This window comes from Cebidichthys violaceus, unplaced genomic scaffold (genome assembly GCF_023349555.1).
Source record: "Cebidichthys violaceus isolate CVI_PGR_0920_01 unplaced genomic scaffold, fCebVio1.0.p SCAF_14, whole genome shotgun sequence".
NCBI classification, from domain to species: Eukaryota; Metazoa; Chordata; class Actinopteri; order Perciformes; family Stichaeidae; genus Cebidichthys; species Cebidichthys violaceus.
In genome coordinates, this window is record NW_027176307.1 from 8,692,806 (window position 1) to 8,711,056 (window position 18,251).

Here is an 18,251-nt window from a genome sequence, read left to right on the forward strand (position 1 = left end):
AACCCACTGCCACCTCCCACTTTCCACCCCTCCTACATTTAGGAAATGAGTATCCCCTCCCCGTCACCCCATCCCCACTGCTTGATATTTCCCGCCGCAGCAATGACGGGCATATTTTTCAGAAAACACCCCTTCACCACACCACTCTGCCCACTGGTGTATCCCTCTATCACGCGCACACACACACACACACACACACACACACACACACACACACACACACACACACACACACACAATCACGACTCTGACTCCAGCTGAATCTCACCTATCCTTCTGTTGTGTCTGACTTGAAAAACGTCCATTCCTCTCTCTTGACCTACCACAACCCCCCATGCAGAACGTCCTTTCTAGTCGCCTCACTCTCCTCTGTTGCTCACTTTAACTCTTTGTTATCCTCCACAGGGTGTCGGGGAACAAACCCTCACCCACTGCGCCTCACCTTGCAGCATATTTCCATCTTCACAGGCATACACGATAACATCAGGAACATATGAATATTCAGGGCCGTTTGGTGTTTGGGTTAATTCTTTTTGTCTTTGCATATTTTGCTTTTCCGGCTATAGCAAACTGCAAGTATGGATGCAGCATCGTTACCATGCAGTGAGGTAATACACAGGGAATGATAAATGTGATGTGCAGAGCTTAAAGGGAATTATTGCTACTGAGAAACATAACCACAAGTGACAAAAACACAAATAAGTGCATCAGTGTTTTGTCTTTTTTAAAAGAACATATTCTGAAAATTTCCTATCAAAATAAAATGGATGCTGTTCTGAAAACTCTCAGGAGATTTGAATATGAGTATTAGAATTACTACTTATCCTGAAAGATACAAGTTGCCACTAGCCATGTGTCGATGTGTGAGCGGCAGGAGGATTTCTGAAAGCTGTCCTCTCTGCTTGTCCCTGTCTTTTATGGAGCATCCATCTGTATTATTTATAAGCTCATCAGAAAGCCCTGCTGACAATGCCTATACAGTATATAACATCCATATTTTATGACTGTGTTTCCTGGTTGAAGTTTGATTAAAATGTCCTTCTTGCTCAGGAATCCAACTACTGCTGAGCGATTGGCCGCTGAGGAGGCCTTAATCAACAGTCAGTGTGTGTGTGTGTGTGTGTGTGTGTGTGTGTGTGTGTGTGTGTGTGTGTGTGTGTGTGTGTGTGTGAGAGAGAATGAGAGAGAGTGAAAGAGAAGAAGAGACTGAGCCGAAGGACCGAGGGAGACAGTTTGGGGGAGGGTGCAGATGATACTGCAGTATAAAACAGAGCCAAATGGAAAGCTGTGAAACTTTCTCTGCTAGGGAGCATCTCAACACATTGTCAATAATTCAAAATTTAAGAGCTAAAATTGCACTTTTCAGTTAATTATACTAACACTATAAATTCCATGTAACCAGACATAGTGTGCTACTCCATTTCTGTCCAGTTTAAGACTTTATTGATCCCTATAGGAAGCCTGTTAATAATGAGTGACAGTTAATAAAAATGGAAGAATACATTAAACCTGCATGAATTGATTTTGGATTTACTTTTTTTGGCCAATAAAGTTGACCTGATGAAGTTGATATGGTGAACATCCAGCAGACCCAGAGCAACATTAGCATTCGTTTGGAGTCTAAGGCCATGTTTAAACGCTTATCTTTTGCTGCGTTTACAGTGATCCACACTAATGCTAAATGGACTGGACTTGTACAGCGCTCCACAGGTTTTTATGTAAAAACGTTTTAGAAATGCAACGAATGCACCGTACAACCTTTTCTTTGACCAAGTACAAGTACTTAAATCTAGGTACTGATGTGAATACTTAATAATACCGTTCTTTCTGTTCGCTCAGAGAAAGCTCATTCCGAAATCTCGCATTACATCCAAATTGTCGACATCATTTGGATATTTAGCCATGAAATTGAAAATATTTTAGGTAACACTAAGCTACGCTTACTAACACCGGCACTCCTCTCTCCAACTGTCACTCACGTTTCCCCCGTTGTCTTCCAGCAACAAGTCACATGATTCAATAACAAACATCAAGTGACAGGTAAAAAAAAAGGTTTTATTTCTCTGCAGGGTGCTCTCCATTATGGTGTCAGACGCTGATAATAATAATCTGAGCCTGTCAGTGGCTACAACAAGCACTTTTAGAGGAAGAACATTGACTGTGAAGAGTTGCAGTTCGTTTAGCAGCGGCGTTCTCCTTCAATACCGGACCCATTTAAAAACTGTTGTCCGTATTAGTCACTTAGACAAACAAACATGGGAAAATAGGTTGAAAAATACAGAAGTTACCCTTAATGTGTATTCATTATGCTGACAATGGTATGTGTTTCACTCTAAGCTTAACGATGTTGTGGGTTTGATTCCTATCTACCGAAGAGTTCTTTGGTAGAAATCAACTGAGATTCTTTTTCTGATATTTTTGCAATTACCACGTTTTGACATTCCATTTTAACAAAGGAAGTCAGTAAAATGCTGCAGCAGCTGCAATCGCTCCGGCCAGATATTTATTTTATCTGTTTTTTGTCTTTTTTTTACCCCAGGATTTCGTGTGTTTATCTGAGCCAAGACCCAGTCCTCTGTTTACCACCCAGCGTTATTGGTCTCACTATGAAATTCAAATCAATACCCTCATATTAAAAGTCCCAGGCCTGCAGCAAATTGGAATCTATAGCTTGGAAAGCTGAAGAGATCTATGGCACTGCCACGGCTGCACTAATGAATGATGAATCACTGCAACACACACACACACACACACACACACACACACACTTCGCTTGCTCAGTAAACCTGTGCAGGTACCAAACACCTACACCAACATCCAGTACACACACACACGAGGCCCTGTTATGTTACATATAGTCAGTCAGGCTGGTGTGAAACATGACTCCCTCATCAATAATGAATGCTAAACCAGGATCTGTGCAACAGCGCCACTGTTTCTCTCGATGCAGCCTTTCCATTCCCCTGCTCCGGTGTTTACAGCTGTTGGCTCTTTGAGGAAACAGAGACACCGTGAGCACTGAATCCATCTCAGCATGAAATTACAGGAAATGGATTTTCTTTAAACTTAAAACTGTGGATATATTTTGTCAGTGTCAGTTGACTTCTACGTTATGGACGTGTACTGTATTATGCAGTATCATTAATTCAATTCATTGACTTTAAAGTAAAAAGGCTGACTACTGACCAAATGATAGTTTTCCTACTGCAGTACTGAGTATCCACTGATATGAGTAATATAGGAATCTACACTATTGATGTTCAGTGTTATGTACCATGTAAAGTATGCGTGTTATGTCTGTCTATAATAGAGTTGAAAACATGAATTAGTTTTGAGTGATTGATCGGCAGAAAATGAATTAGCAAGTACACTCAGTGGCAGCTTTGCTAAGTACATCTGTAAAATGTGATGTTATCCGATACAACAGCTCAGCCATACATTCTATCTTTACAGAGGTATTAATGTTCAGTGTGGATGGATACTGCCTGAGAGGCGTTCATTTAACAATATGATAAATATTTAGGGTTGCAGTTTGCAGTGGTGTTGAACTGGACTGCATTATATTCAGAGATGTTTCTAATATCTTGTCCGCTTCTTTTACATAAATGAAGGGAGACAAATAATATAAAATAATAAATATAATATAAAATATTAGAAACACATTAGAAATAGGGTTGGGAGATAATGTATCGTCTTTCAATGGAATTGTATTGTGAAGGAATCATACAATGAGATATATTTCCCCAAAAATCTGATACAGATCTAGTTGTGAGCAGTTTCATGTAGGAACTATTTTCTTTCAAACAATAGTTCCTACATGAAACTGCTCACAACAAGAACTGTGGATTTCTTAGTTATTTTATTTAGACTATTTATTTATTAACTTATCAGAAAACATGCTATATTATGATACAAATCGTTATCAAGATATAATATGATCTATATCAGGATACAAGGTTTTTGACATATCACCAAAATTAGATTATATATGTCTACACATTAAAGTAGCCTGTTAGATCACTGAAACAGATAGTACTGCCAGTACTGCTGTGTGTATTTCAGTGTATGTGTCTGTGAATGCCTGTGTGTGAGATGTCCAGTGTCCATCTGTGTAGGCTCGCTTGCATACAGCCTGCAATTATTGAATTATACACTATGCATATCTGTATGCTCATGCATACTTAATGTAAGTAACGCCACACCAGATCGGATTAATAACATACTATAAAGTGATGAACAAACAGTGAAAATATACTGAGTGAGTGTGTGTGAGTGTGTGTGTGTGTGTGTGTGTCCCAGTGGGTTGTTTTGGGAAGTGAAGGCTTGGAGTGCTGAGTAAGCGGTGCAGGACCAGAGCTGGGAGACTGCAGTGCTGCTGGCAGCAACACACACTGATCTGAGCTCAGACACACACACACACACTAATAATATGTACGCTCAACATTTTAGCAGTCACACTCTCGCAGACGCATATGATACGTATTTCCCCTTGAGGGCACAGCGGGACCTGAATAATGTAAACTTCCATACATAGAAATGCTCAGTCACACCAGCCTACATACACAAACACACACACACACACACACACACACACACACACACACACACATACACACACACTCTTCTACACACATAAAGATAGCGTATTCACACAGGAAAGCTGATATCGGTCTCTGTTATGGAGCCTTAAATGACACATCATGACTGAGACGAGCATTCCTTTATCTAAACAGACACACATGTATCTCTATATTCTTTATAAATAGACACGTTCGTGCAACGCTACGCACGCACATACTGCAGGGCCGCATAAGCCGGGGCCCACGCCCCCGACAGACACACTGCGTCACGGCCGGCAATCAGAAGCCAGCAGCCTTGTTTACTCCCTCTAACCTGTGTGCCACTTATTGTGCTAGAAAAGCCCTCATCTTCTCCTCCCGCCCACTCCCCCCCATCCCCGTCTTCTGAGTCACCCTCCGACGCTCTCTCTCCATCCCCATACCCCGACCCCCCCCCCCCCCTTCTCTCCTCTCCTCTCCTCTCGTCGTGTCCTTTTGCCTTCCCTTCCCCGCGCCATCAGTGCTCTCCTTCGCTCGTCTCTCTCCCGCCTCGTTATGAATGGCTCTGCTGAGCTTCCAGGGATGTTTCCTCTCTGTTTCTCTCTCTCTGTCTATCGTCACATATGTGCGTGTCTCCTTCTGCCTCCTCTCTCTGCTCTCATTCCTCTCTCCTCCTCTGCCTCTCTCCTCACATTCCTGTCATCGCCGGTGTTGTGACTATGTATATTTAAACAATCCAGGCCCTGTGTTACCAGCCTCAAAGCCGTTACCCCCCCCCATCCGTATATTTGATTATATAACTGTGTCCCCATGGACCTTGAGGACACTGCAATCTAATTTGATCTGCTGATGGTGGTGGTGATGATGGGGGTGTGCGATGTCAATGCGACATTTAACAGAAAAGCGTGTCTGTTTCCTCAGATAAATCCTGTTGTGGACATCCAACAACTAACTATACGATCCGGACACTGTTAGGCTCCACAAGCCACCCTGAAGCCATTCATGTAATCTGCTCATCAAGGCAAAGATAACACTTTGTAAATTCTTTACCATCTTATAATGACATCAGTATGCTCTCCCTTTCATTAAGACGGGAAATGCCGTTTCCCTTTTCAAAGCATTCGGAGTGGCTAACATCAGAAGAGTGAATGCACACGGCTGCCATTTTGATGTCTTTCTGTGCTAGAAACACCAGAGCTCCCTCCAAGTTATATCTTCTCCCAGCTTAATAACCAACCAAACCTGCTGCAATGCTAAAATGACTAAACAGCGCGACACAGTGGTTTCAACACGGAACTGCATCTGGCCGGAGAGCAGTTCTTTTTCTGCCGGCAACTTGATGTTTTGCAGCAGTGACATCAAATTGAACTGGACGAGCGTCTGGCTGCACTGAGAGTTGATCATTTGTTGAGTAAACGTGTTTCTTTTGTGTGACTGCAGCATATGTCTAAGAGCGCGTTTCACACGCTGTAAAGAATGTTCCAGTAAGGGAAGATAAAGACACAAAGACAGAAAGAGCGAGCCAGCAGCGTCTGTCTCCTCGTCTCCTCAGCAGCTTCCTCCAGCCGCTTCTAACAGGCTCCACACGTTTCTCACTGCAGCTCCAGCACTGCAGAGTCAGGGGAGGACTTTAACTCAACTTCCTAACTGCAGTACGTACTTCATTCCTCCCCCTCCCTGAAAAGCTTCCATATTAAAGTGATGAGGCTTCGGCAGAGTTAGTCTAATGAAGTTTCGCAAATGTAGAGTCTTTTTGGTTCATAATTCCCTCTTAATGGCCAGTATGAACAGCATGTAAAACCTGTTTTGACGTTCATATGGACACCTGACTGCTGAAGATAGAGTTTAAAAACTGTGAATCTACTGTATCTTTTAAAGGTGCTCAATATGAAATTTAGAGCATATTTATTGCTTCCACATGACCCTCAACATGACAGGAGCTCAGCCGGCGGCAAGCAGCTAACGGTGCTCACAACGGCAACAGTGCTGACAGAGCTAACGATCACATGCACTGACGTGCACTAAGAGGCACATGCAGCCGGCTATGTGAACACAGCAGGGAGAAGCTCTGACAACAACACACACTTCATTCTCTGCTCGGGTAGATATTACTCCTCTATATCTTTACATGGGTAACAGCTGTTTGATGATATATTAATGCTCTGCATTTAGTATAGAGAACCTTTGACTTTCAGGGTCATGGGATTTTAGTCAGCAAAATGGCTCTCAGTTTAAACCAGGCTGACACTACAGCATGTACAAAATCTTTACATGTTCCAGTGTATTAACAAATATATATCTGTTTTATTTTTGTTTTGTTTGACAATATACAAACAGTCCCTGCTGAGCATTGTGGGTATACTGTACAGTACCTTGGAAATATCTTTTGTTTTAGGTGAGTATTCACATTCTTATTATTTGCATGAAGTTGTGGTGTGACTGTTAATAACAACAGATTAGTGTGATGAAATTATACATGTACTGTCCTTCAAACAATTTCTGACTATGTATTGACATTGTTCTGGTACTGAAAAGTTTTAGTAACATGATGACTATGTTGATTAAAGCAGCTGTAATGATAAATAGATTAATACGGTGAATCCAATGTCTGTAATTGTTACAGGTGGCCAGCCGGCTCAGGTAACAGACTGAGATTCCAAAATGTCTGAGCGTCTCTTGCTGCCTAACCTCCTTTCGGTCTAGTCTGTGGTCATTGCCGGCTGCAGCGTTTTCTTCTGCATGTTCTGGCTGAAAGGCATCATGAAGTCGTCAAAGTCCACCTCCAGGGACAAGAGCTCCTTCCGTCTCTCTATCTTTGACATCAGCTGGCTGGTGGTGGGTGGCTTCCCCCAAACCTAAGACAGGTCAAGCAGGAGAAAGTCGTGAATAGATATAGACAGAGACAACTTTATGTAATTACTCAGTTAGTTGTGTACAGTACTGAACTCATGTGCACTGGTGGGAACACTGTGGGTTAACTCCGTGAATCACAAGCTTCTGTTGTTAAATTACGATTAAGAAAGCAAGTTTCTGCACTGGAAACATGTTCACCTTCAGAAATGTTTATTTGATAGCAGTATATCTTGTATATCATTGGTGTGTAATACTGTACATGTGCATAATAGGGCCTTTAAACATTTGCCTAATGAAGTACTAACTTGTATTTATCAAGCAGACGCTAGAGTCAACCTCCTGTGAATGGCGATGAGCCCTACCGTTTTTGGCACAAAGGTGATATCCACAGTGTTAGTTTTCCCCGTCGTAATCCTGGTGTTTTGCAGGATGACGCTCTTGGAATCCCTCTGAGGAGGAGTCTTCCCCGCAGTTGCAGTCGATGTCTCTGCGAGCGCTGAAGTTTCTGCAGTAACGTCCTGCAGGGGACACCAAGATTTTTCAGACTTGCCTTATTTTAAATCAAGTACTCTGTGAAGTTGCTACAAATCAAAGGTCTTCAAGTGTCAGATTAAAGGTCACTCAGAGAGAGAGAGAGGTTACTGAACAGGGCTGGGAGGGTTTATCTGCAGCAGGTCAGCCAGAGAAAATGAAGGGTAAGATATGTCAGCTGTTTGTCAGAAGATGTGTCCAGAGCAAAGTATTCTACAAACAACAGACCTGTACTCACAGTAAGACATATTCTGCAGGTCTCAACACTTGAAGGTGTAGGAGTTGAAGGAGTCGATGGCAGACCACTGAACTGATTGCTTCCAAGAATTGCAGGTTTTAAATTTTAGAGTCAACACAATAATCCCTCTATCACCACCTCTGGTCCATCTCTACAGCCCAACTTACATTTCAGAATATGATACTATAGAACTATAAGGAATCAAGAGGTACTATCTCATGCTCAATTGTAGGTAATGATGGCAATTTTCGAAGGATTCCCTCGACCTCTCACCTCAAGATATGTGAATGAAAATTGGGCATAAACCATGTAGCTTTTTGCGTGCAATATAAATAGAAGTTATTCTCCCCTATTCTAAAATGCTGTTTGAATATCTATTCATAGTGGGGTCCCTAAAACTGGAATTGCATAAATTGGGTATGACTTGAAAGCTGGTACTCTTGTGGATCCAATGTATTCATGTGTGATGAACAGAGCCCCGTGAAACTTTACAACCACAAACTAGAGACCGGAGGTTAAAGATTCTAAGACTTTGTCTAACTTTGACAGTAGATCATGTTCATGAAAACACAGGCATTATATATACAGACACAATATTTTACGTTTGTGTCCGTCTCATTTCCAGGATCCTATTTCTTACAGACTCAGAGATGAGTTTCACAGGTTCAAAGCCATATGTGAGTGTTACATTGCAATGAAAAGCATCTAGTTTGACTTGAGGGTGCATGCAATATTTACAGCAATTGGGTTGCTCATAAGTTCCATTGGATGTAAGTTGAATAGGCTTATCAGTTTCTTGTAGTAATGAGTGAATTTCTGCAATTCCGTCATCAATTGTCTTCATCATTTATTGCAGGAGCAGACACAGGAAGTGGGCTATATCGCCCCTGTGCTTTTCTGGGTTGTGATAAAAAATGCTCAGTGGGTAGACAGCTCCATATTGTACCTGTGTGCAATTTATTCTGTGTGATGGACTTGTTCTTGCTCCCCAGAATTGCTGCTTGCATCTATATTTAAACTGTGAATATTCCTGAGGAACCTGTGCTACGGCGTCACCTGCTAAAGGCAAAATCAATCAATTTTGTCAGATTTGGGCCTGATTCCTAATAGGAAATGCAAATTGAATTGCTAGCAAGTTCTAGGTGTAACATAACGCATCCGGTCTAGTTTGCTTACAAGTTGCTGCCTGAGAGTAATCAGATTTGGTTACAGGCTTAGGTTTCTCATGCTGACGGAAGACGCTGGAGCACACAGACGAAAGCAAGGGTGGGAGATTACCTCCAGTCAAATGTTGGCTACATTTTACTTTGATATCCCAGCCTGCTGTGTGACCATGGCAGCCACACAGACCACAGCGAGGGAAACAATGCAGCGGCTGTCTATCTTCACCAGCAAAGAGCAGAAAGACCAATGAAGTCAAACGGTATTGGAGCAACATCAGCATAAAGTCTGATGAGTCGGCCTGAGACAATAAACAGCGTCGATGATACTAGTTAGCTTGCTATAGTAATCATGTCATTTTGCTCCATTTAGCTATGTGATGAGATTATACTAAGTTGATAGAAGCAGCCTGAGGTGTACTGACTGGTAGGATGGGAGGTGTCTGATAGTGATTGACATGGTTCTTTTTCTGAACAAGCCTGAATGGGTTTTGTGGACAGTGAACAGTGAATTAGTAGCAGAGCGAAATTTTAATTTCAAACATTAAGGGAAACAGAAAAAGTTTAAAGCCACAAGATGGAAGATTTTAATGCAGTTACTTGGGTACCCTTGCCTTAGCAGGTTTAGGCTTTTGAGCTTTGCCCCCCTTTCCCTTGGCTGTCTCCTTTGCTTTGGGCAGAGAGTCCATCTTGTCTTTGACCAAGTCAATTATCCTGGAGTCTGCAAAAGCTCTGGCAATGTCGAGGCAGTTTTGTTCTGAAGGGAAATAAAATATGGTCAATCACATGACAGGACAAGTCACAGTTTTAACCAGCTTGCCTGAAAGTTGAAAACTTATTTTGAATTCATAGTGTGCACTGTAAACCAAATCTACTGGCTCCTATTTTCTATGTTGCTTCCTCAAAATGTTATGAAATCCAATTCAGTTATATTTCCCTGTTTATTTTAATATGTCAAATTAAATGTATTTAAATATTAGTGTTTTAAATGTATTATATAAAGTATTTTAGATGTACAGTCAAACCTTTCTTGTTCTCTGCATTGACACTGGCGCCCGCCTTGATGAGGAAGTCCACACAAGAGGGTCGAGAGCTCTCGATGGCCCTCATGAGGGGCGTGCCTCCTCCGAGGGCCCGGGCGTCTATGGAGGCCCCGGCCTTCACCAGAAGTTCAATGAGTTCCACTTGGCCAGCGTGAGCCGCGTGGTGGAGGGGCGTCCAGAAGAACTGGTCACACACATTCACATCGGCCCTGTCAGGAACACACGTGTTATCATCTTTAAAGAGCGTTGCCCTGGTTACACACCGACAATACAGCAGATCTGAGTATTTCCTCCAGTCAAGTTAAAAGTAGTCACAAGCTATGTTGATTGTTTGTCTTTAGGTTAGATTTCTTTAGTATCATTTAGCTTGTGATTTTTTTTAATATTAGATGTCCAGGTGATCTTAACACACCAACCAAGGAGAATAGAATTGACCTCTGCTCATTCCAATTGATGAAAACTTTTTGCAAAAAAAGAAGGTGCGGAAATCACTGCTTATTAACTAAAGATGACCTGTTCTAAACAACTCTGAGACGCTGCAAACAAACTCTGTAGTTTAATGAGATGATGACAAAACACAAGTTGGCTTTTAGTGGCCGTTTCCACAGCAGCCATTTGACAATGTCATAGCAGGGTAAACACAGGTGTAATCGATCAAATCAATTATGGTCCCATTCTCCTTAGTGTGTCACAGGCATTGAAGTGAGCCAGCAGGCACATTACCAGGGACCTGGCCCATCGAAATGGAACAGGGCCATAATTAATGTTTTTAATTACATCTGTCAAAATGGCTGCAGTATAAAAAGGCTTATTGTGAAGCAGTCACAATGTGTTTGTCACTGACGTTACCGCCAACAGTGATAGTTTTTAATTAAAAAAAAGAATCTACAAAAGAGCACACTGTAAACGGATACACCAGCTCCTCTGTGGATTTACTGACAAAGTAGCTGCTCAGTGAGTGTTCTGGGACCTCCCCGATACCTCATTTATCTTAAGGATAATACCTTAAAACCAGCAATATTTAATCTTACATGAACACGTTAACACAACAGCTGAGAATGGAACTGGTTTTGAGGCTCAGTGGAGCCGAGGGGAGTTGTTGATTCACAAGATAATTCACCATCGGTTCATCAGTGCAAGGGACCCCTTTCAAATTGTCACCTTGTTTTCATATGCTCACTATTAAAATATGAATTATAGCTGCTTTAAAGTCACATTGTCGATGATCCGTTTCACTTAACAGTAATAATCCTCACAAATGTAGCAAAGAAACATCTGTATTGCTTCAGTGGGAAAATCTTTGCTTCCAAAGTCTTAACAAATAGAAATAAATAAGAAAGCGTGATGTTTCTCACCCCCGACTGAGGAGATACTGAGCCACCTCGTAGTTGCCACTGGAGCAGGCCACCATGAGCGGGGTCTTGTAGAACTGGTCTTGGACATCCACAGGAACCCCCTGATTGAGAGCGAGGTCCAGAGACTCCAGGTCTCCACTTTTCACACAGTAGTTGACATTGGCGTAGACCTTCTCTGGCTTTTCTACGTACCATCCTGAGTCATTCATTATGGGATGTTCTGGCGGGTGATCGCGGTCGAATCGGCGGATGTCCGAGCAGTTGTAGTATGTCTTAATCATGAAGTGGGGTGGGCCTCCGTCCGGTCGCCGGGGCATGAGCTCCGGTGGGACGGTGCAAATAGGCACGGGGAGGACAAATTTACCCTTCTTCTTGCCTCCTTTCCCTCCCTTTTCTACCTTTTTCTTTTTTGGCATATAAGAGGAGAGGAGGAATGGTTTCTTGATGTACTTGACACCTTTGATGAAATCATTAATGTTGACGTAGCCCTCTCTCCCCTTGCCATGTGCTGAGATGACTGTATTGAGCTGGTCCAGTTCAACCGGAGCTTTTAGTTCTTCCAACACTGAAATAAACCTCTCGGCGGTAACTGTGTCCGAGTTGTTCTCAAAGGCTCTCCGTAATTCAGCCTCGTGCTCGTGAGACCAGTCGTGGAGGGTCAGGCCCCACAGATCTGATGTGGGGATCACACTGTTGGATTTGTTGCCTTTCCCCCGTTGCCGCTCTGCTTTCCTCAGCTCCTTAACTGCAGCTTTGTGACCAGCCTCTTTGGCAATCTGACGTGGCAGCAAACCTTCCTGGTTCTTCAGTTTGGGGTTACAACCTGAACATCAATCACAGTTTAAGGGAAAATATTAACACATGGTAGAATTACCTAAATCAATTTGGGACAGTGTTTGCAGCTACATACTGTAGACTTTCTTCTTTTTTTTGTTGAATACTTGACGAGAGAAGACCATTTTATTTCCTGGTTCTGCATGTCTCTCAACAGAGATTACAGCTTATAAAACATACGACTACAAAAATAAAGATTCTGTCTTGACCCTGTGATGGCATTAGGAGTAGTTACCACAGAGCTATCTTTGCCTTATCTTAGAAAGAGAGAGAAAGAAATTCAATGCAGGGTTAACGTTAGACTCCTTCACATCACCTCTCTGTGCCAGGAACTTGCAACAGTTAGCATTGCCCGTGGCGGCGGCGTAGTGTAGGGCTGTGCACTCCTCTAAGTTGATCACACCCATGTCTGCCGAGTATGCGGACAGCACCTGAATCAACTGGAAGGCACACAACACCACAGAGCAACACATAGAATCGTTAATCTAAAATCCCACTGTTACTAATAGTAACTACTGTAATTTGAGTAATTTAAATTAGTTTAGAAAGCTAGAAAACTAGGAAGAAAAACAGCTAATGTGGGGAAACAACAGCTTTTCTGCTTTCGTTGTATTTATTATTACTTCAATTATATATATATATATATATATATATATATATATATATATATATATATAATATAATATTATATATATATATATATATATATATATATATTAGTAATTAATCATATTTAATATTTTGTATTTAATATTATTAAATAATTATTATAATGAATTAATTGATATTAAAAAAAGTCACATGGGATGAGCTCATACTACACCTCAAAAAAGCCCCCCATGGCAGCATAGTGCACTGCTGTGAGGCGTTTTCGATCCAGGGCGTTGGGGTTTCCCCCTCTCTTGAGAATGGCTTTAACGAGCTGCAGGGAGCCCGCCTTGGCTGCCTCCATTAACGCTGTGACGCCGGTTTTCTGACGAGAAAGAGTGGAGCAGAGTCAGTCTTAGGTTAAACAAACAGCACACAGAACATCTCAGCTGAGAATATTTTGGCATCACGCTATGTTGTGTGCTCAGATCCCACACACTCCATTGCCTCAGCTCCCACAATGCCTCGATGTCAGTCCCCATTGTATTTTTTAACCTGATTTGTTGCGTTAGGGTCTGCCCCTGCACCCAGCGTGATGAGACACATGGGGGTGCACTCCTGGGCTTTTTCACACATCAACTGGAAGACATGAGTCCCCTGCGCTGACACATTGTTGACGTCTGCCTGGCACTTCAGAGCCATCTCCAGACAGCGGGTGTGACGCTTGGTGGGGTAGATGCAGTAGAATAACAAGCCTAGAGAGAGGAAGAAAAGCAAAGGAATTTAAAATGAGAGACAGAGGGATTGAGGCAAATGGGAGATATGTCTGATTGACATTCAGCTTTTAAATTGCATCTCAAGAAGAAATATTAATATCAACATTATCAAAATAACTTCATAAGCCCAATAGCCATATAACCAAATAACCTTTGTTGTTGACTGTATAAAAGAAGTGCCGTCGCCAGTGTAGTTTTTTTGCGGAGGAGTCAATCAAAGTAAGCCCCGCCCTAACTGCAGGTTACCATCTGGTTGTTGGTCATACCTCTCTGTCTCTTCCATTGTTTCCTGTCTGTTGCTACTATAACTATAAACAACAATGAAGACCAAAATGCCACAAACATTTTTTTTAAATGATAATAAATAATGATAATATTTATATTTTTGGTCAGATCAGAGCAATCCATGTAAAGATGTATGAAATGTATACTTTTTTTTGCATTGAGTGTACAATAGTGAAAAGCTTGTTAGCTTATGGGCATTTTGTAAACACACCATAGTTTTGATGTTGTACTGAGGAAGCAGCCCACCCAGCCCTCTATAACACTGAGGATAATACAGGCAAACGTGTGACTATTGAGACTCAGCCTATGGGGGGAAAGGCTTGGCTGTGAGTGTTGAGACTGGGCCAAACCAGTCCTCGGGGAGTGCAGGATGATATCAGGTTACTCAGCATGTTTCACAGGTGGGGATCACCAATAGAGGTTGATCTGTAATTAGATGTACCCACGCGGTCTGACGGACACGTGCACACATCCGCGCACTGCGCACAAGCGTGCACACACATACAGGTGCAACATGCATTATACAAAAGCATGAATTCATGCACACATTGCACATGCGCACATACTTTTCTTCTCACTGTAACTCAAGCTCTCTCTCTCTCTCTCTCTCTCTCTCTCTCTTGTTCGCTCACTCTCAAAAGAATGTCATTTGCAGTAATCGATGCCCTGGACACACTGTAATTGGGATCATTATCACAACTGGTTTAACAAGGTCCTGGAGAAGAACTTAAGGCTCGCTGACTGGAGTTGTCAGGGATACAGCCTCTTCATCAATATCTAAACAGAGGCACCATGCATTTTCATGAGTTGTGAGACAAGGTAAGGCCTTCACAGCGAACCTGCTGGACTAACTTGAGATGGAAAACACCTCTATTAGAGAAATCGACACTTCAAGCTCAAATGAGAATACATTAGTGGAGGGGACGCTGTTCTGTTACCTCACATAAATTTCAAGGATTTGTCTCTACCTGATGATGATGCTGTGACTGGAGTGGTAATATTCACACATAACTGGTCATTGACACTATGCTTTGTTTGAATTACTATGTGTTTTAATGTATGTGAATTCTTGAGTACATTTAGATCTAAAAAATAACTAGCTTTGTAAAATTCCAATTTTCTTATTTTAATTGAATCGAACGGTTTGGCAGTACCTCAGTCCTATGAGGCCCACTCGTAGGCCCCGACCCAGAAGTTGAGAATAGCTGACAATCAAACATATAGATTGGAAAAAAGCCAACTAGTCTCGTAAAAATCAGAGCTGACAGTTCAGTTCTCTATCAGTTTGAAAATATCAGTTTCCAATTGTTTTTGATATTTACATATATATAAATATATAGATATATATATATAGATAGAAATGTACATATATATATATGAGATTTGAATTGAACGTTGAATTTATGTGCACGGGCCAATTTTGTTCTCACCACCATTTTCCTCAAACTGTATCTAAATAATTTCATTTTTGTTTCAGCCCACAAACTTTATATCAAGAATCTTGCAATAAAAAAAAGATTTCCATCTCAATAAAACTACATGATTAATAAAGTATTAAAGGACCTGTGTGTGGGGATGTGGCACCATCTAGCGGTGAGGTTGCAGATTGCAACCGACCTAAACTCCTCCTGCGTGCCAAGTACGTAGGAGAACTTTGGTGGCGAACGCAAAAACGTGAAAACATGAAAACATGAATGCCCCATGAAAGCCAGTGTTTGATTTGTCCGTTCTGGGCTCCTGTAGAAACATGGCGACCAGCTTTGTCAAGAGGACCCGCTCTGTATTTAGATAGAAATGGCTCATTCTGAGGGAACGAAAACACAGTGGTTCTTGTTTTCAGGTGATTACACACTAAAGAAAACATACTTATTAATATTATATTCCATTTCTGCCAATAAATCCCCCTTAGTGCTACACATCGTTCCTTTAAATCTACCACATATATGTACTACCCTGCTCTCTCCAAGTTTTGCATTTTTCCAGAACCCACTATTTGCACATGCAATATGGCGATGTGGCAACGCCTGGCCTGCTACAGCTCACCTTTGCCCTCAGTGTCTTGGAGTCTCAAATTAGCATTGCTCTGCACCAGCAGTGCCATTATGGCATCATTGCCCAGCTCAGCAGCTAACATGGCCGGAGTGTGGCCCTTCTTGTCCTGGATGTTGGGGTGTGCTCCCAGGGAGAGAAGGAAGCTGACCAAGTCTGTAAGGAGTCAGGAGGAGTACAGAAACAGTCAGGACACTGAGGACACTTTTTTGGGGGTTTGCAGTACATTCTATGAACTGCTTGATTTCTCTTAAAAACAATTTGTACAGTAGCCTTTTGTACATGGTCTCTTATAAGTCCTGGACATTAGTAAAGCTGCTGTGCAGCAAAAAGGCCAAATTGAATCTATAAATTCAACAAACAACATATTTTTAAAAAAAAAAAGGAATTTTGGGTATAAATCTAATAACAGTAAACTGGATATTTGCAGTATTCAAGTTATGTAAACACACTGACTGCATAAACCCATTGCTTTCAAATGTAAGCCACTACCAAGTCGTGGCTTCATTTGTAAAGGTTAAAATTGGTACAGCAGGCCAGTGGAGCATCATGTTCTCTCATGTTCTCTAATCTGACGGAGTAAAGAAGAGGCCCATCACCCTGATTGTTGGCTGAAACTGCCACGTGAAGAACCCCCATGCTGTCTTGCGGATCAGTGAGGTTGATGAGGTTTTCCACCCCGAGGTTCACCATCTTCTCTATCTGCTCCTTATCCCCTTCATGGACGCACTGCAGCAGGCGGTAGATCTGAAGGACCTGCAGGCGGCCCTCTGCTACTCTGCCACTCATCATGGGGTCAAAAGGGCTGGTTAAAGAAGAAGAATAGAAAAGGAGATATGACTTCCTGACAATATGTAGGCGTACATGCTAACGACGAACAGTGGAAACGAGCAGCCCCTTTCCCAGCAGTAATGTTGACATGTCATTGCAGGGTGAACACAGGTGTAACTAATAACATTTTTATGATTGTTCCATTTACCAGGGCCCTGGTACTGTGCATGCTGGCTTACTGGAATGGCTGTGACACAATAAATATAATGGAACCAATTATTTTTTCACCAATTACACTTGTGTTTACCCTGCAACACATGTCAGACTGGCTGCTGTGAAAAGGGCATATTGTGTGGCTTTTTTTTAAGTCAGTGAGTTTATTCAGGATTGTATAGTTTCAATGACTCAATCCCCACGGAGCACATATGTTGTAGTTATGTCACTGAACAGCCTGTGGAGCCATTATAGTGAGCATTTAGTGCACCGCTTTGTTTTGTCAGAGCACAGTATTTTTATGATTCTCAACATTCGGTGGCGTTGTCCTTTCTGAGGACTTACCGTTACGTCAGTACAGCACACTTTGTGAGCTAGTTTGTACTTCTGAACGTCACTTTCACTCCAATAGATATAACGTTAGTATATCTAGTTAGCCGTGTTACCGAGCTAAGTGACAACCTACGTTTGACCAATCACTTTTTCTGATTGGTTACTCACCCTTTGACCCGTTTCCACCCTTTACTGGGTGTTACATTCATAAAACGAACCTGAATAAGCCTCACAAAAGCTGTTAATGAAACATTTGGCGGCATGAACAATACATTGAAAGCCGTTGTAGACCGATAAACCCTCGCTCACCATTACACCCACCTACACACATAAGCTAGGTAAAGGTAAATTAATGTTAGCTTGCCACCTTGTGTTTCCTTGTTTGGCATGCGCTTCTTACCCGTGCTGGGAAACTTTAATGCTCCTTGCACGTTGTTGTTGTTGTTGTTGTTGACCCAAGCACGTCCGGACAGCGAGGACAGTCACACGTATGCCGAGTTTTTTTCCCCACAAAGTCCTTACTTTGTTTGTTTTTGTTTGTTTTCAAGCACGACCATTCACTTCGTGTCAGCCGGAGAAAAGAAACAAACTCAGCTCCATGGCAACGGCACGCGTGAAAATCCCGGGAAGTACGTTTTGTGTTTTGGTGCTGTGTGATGCTGC

At 42.1% G+C, this 18,251-nt stretch overlaps 1 protein-coding gene across 1 annotated transcript; it reads right to left on the reverse strand.

Moving 5' to 3' along the window:
• Positions 1-6,868: 6,868 nt before the first annotated feature.
• Positions 6,869-18,172, reverse strand: ankef1a (ankyrin repeat and EF-hand domain containing 1a). The gene is made up of 11 exons (XM_068708250.1): positions 17,989-18,172; positions 16,871-17,076; positions 16,266-16,427; positions 13,717-13,916; positions 13,397-13,546; positions 12,890-13,013; positions 11,740-12,562; positions 10,367-10,593; positions 9,956-10,098; positions 7,775-7,930; positions 6,869-7,414 (listed from the first exon to the last, which is right to left on the reverse strand). The coding sequence occupies exons 2-11, from the start codon at positions 17,061-17,063 to the stop codon at positions 7,259-7,261; spliced, it is 2,334 nt and encodes a 777-aa protein (XP_068564351.1). The 5' UTR covers positions 17,064-17,076; positions 17,989-18,172; the 3' UTR covers positions 6,869-7,258.
• Positions 18,173-18,251: the final 79 nt, after the last annotated feature.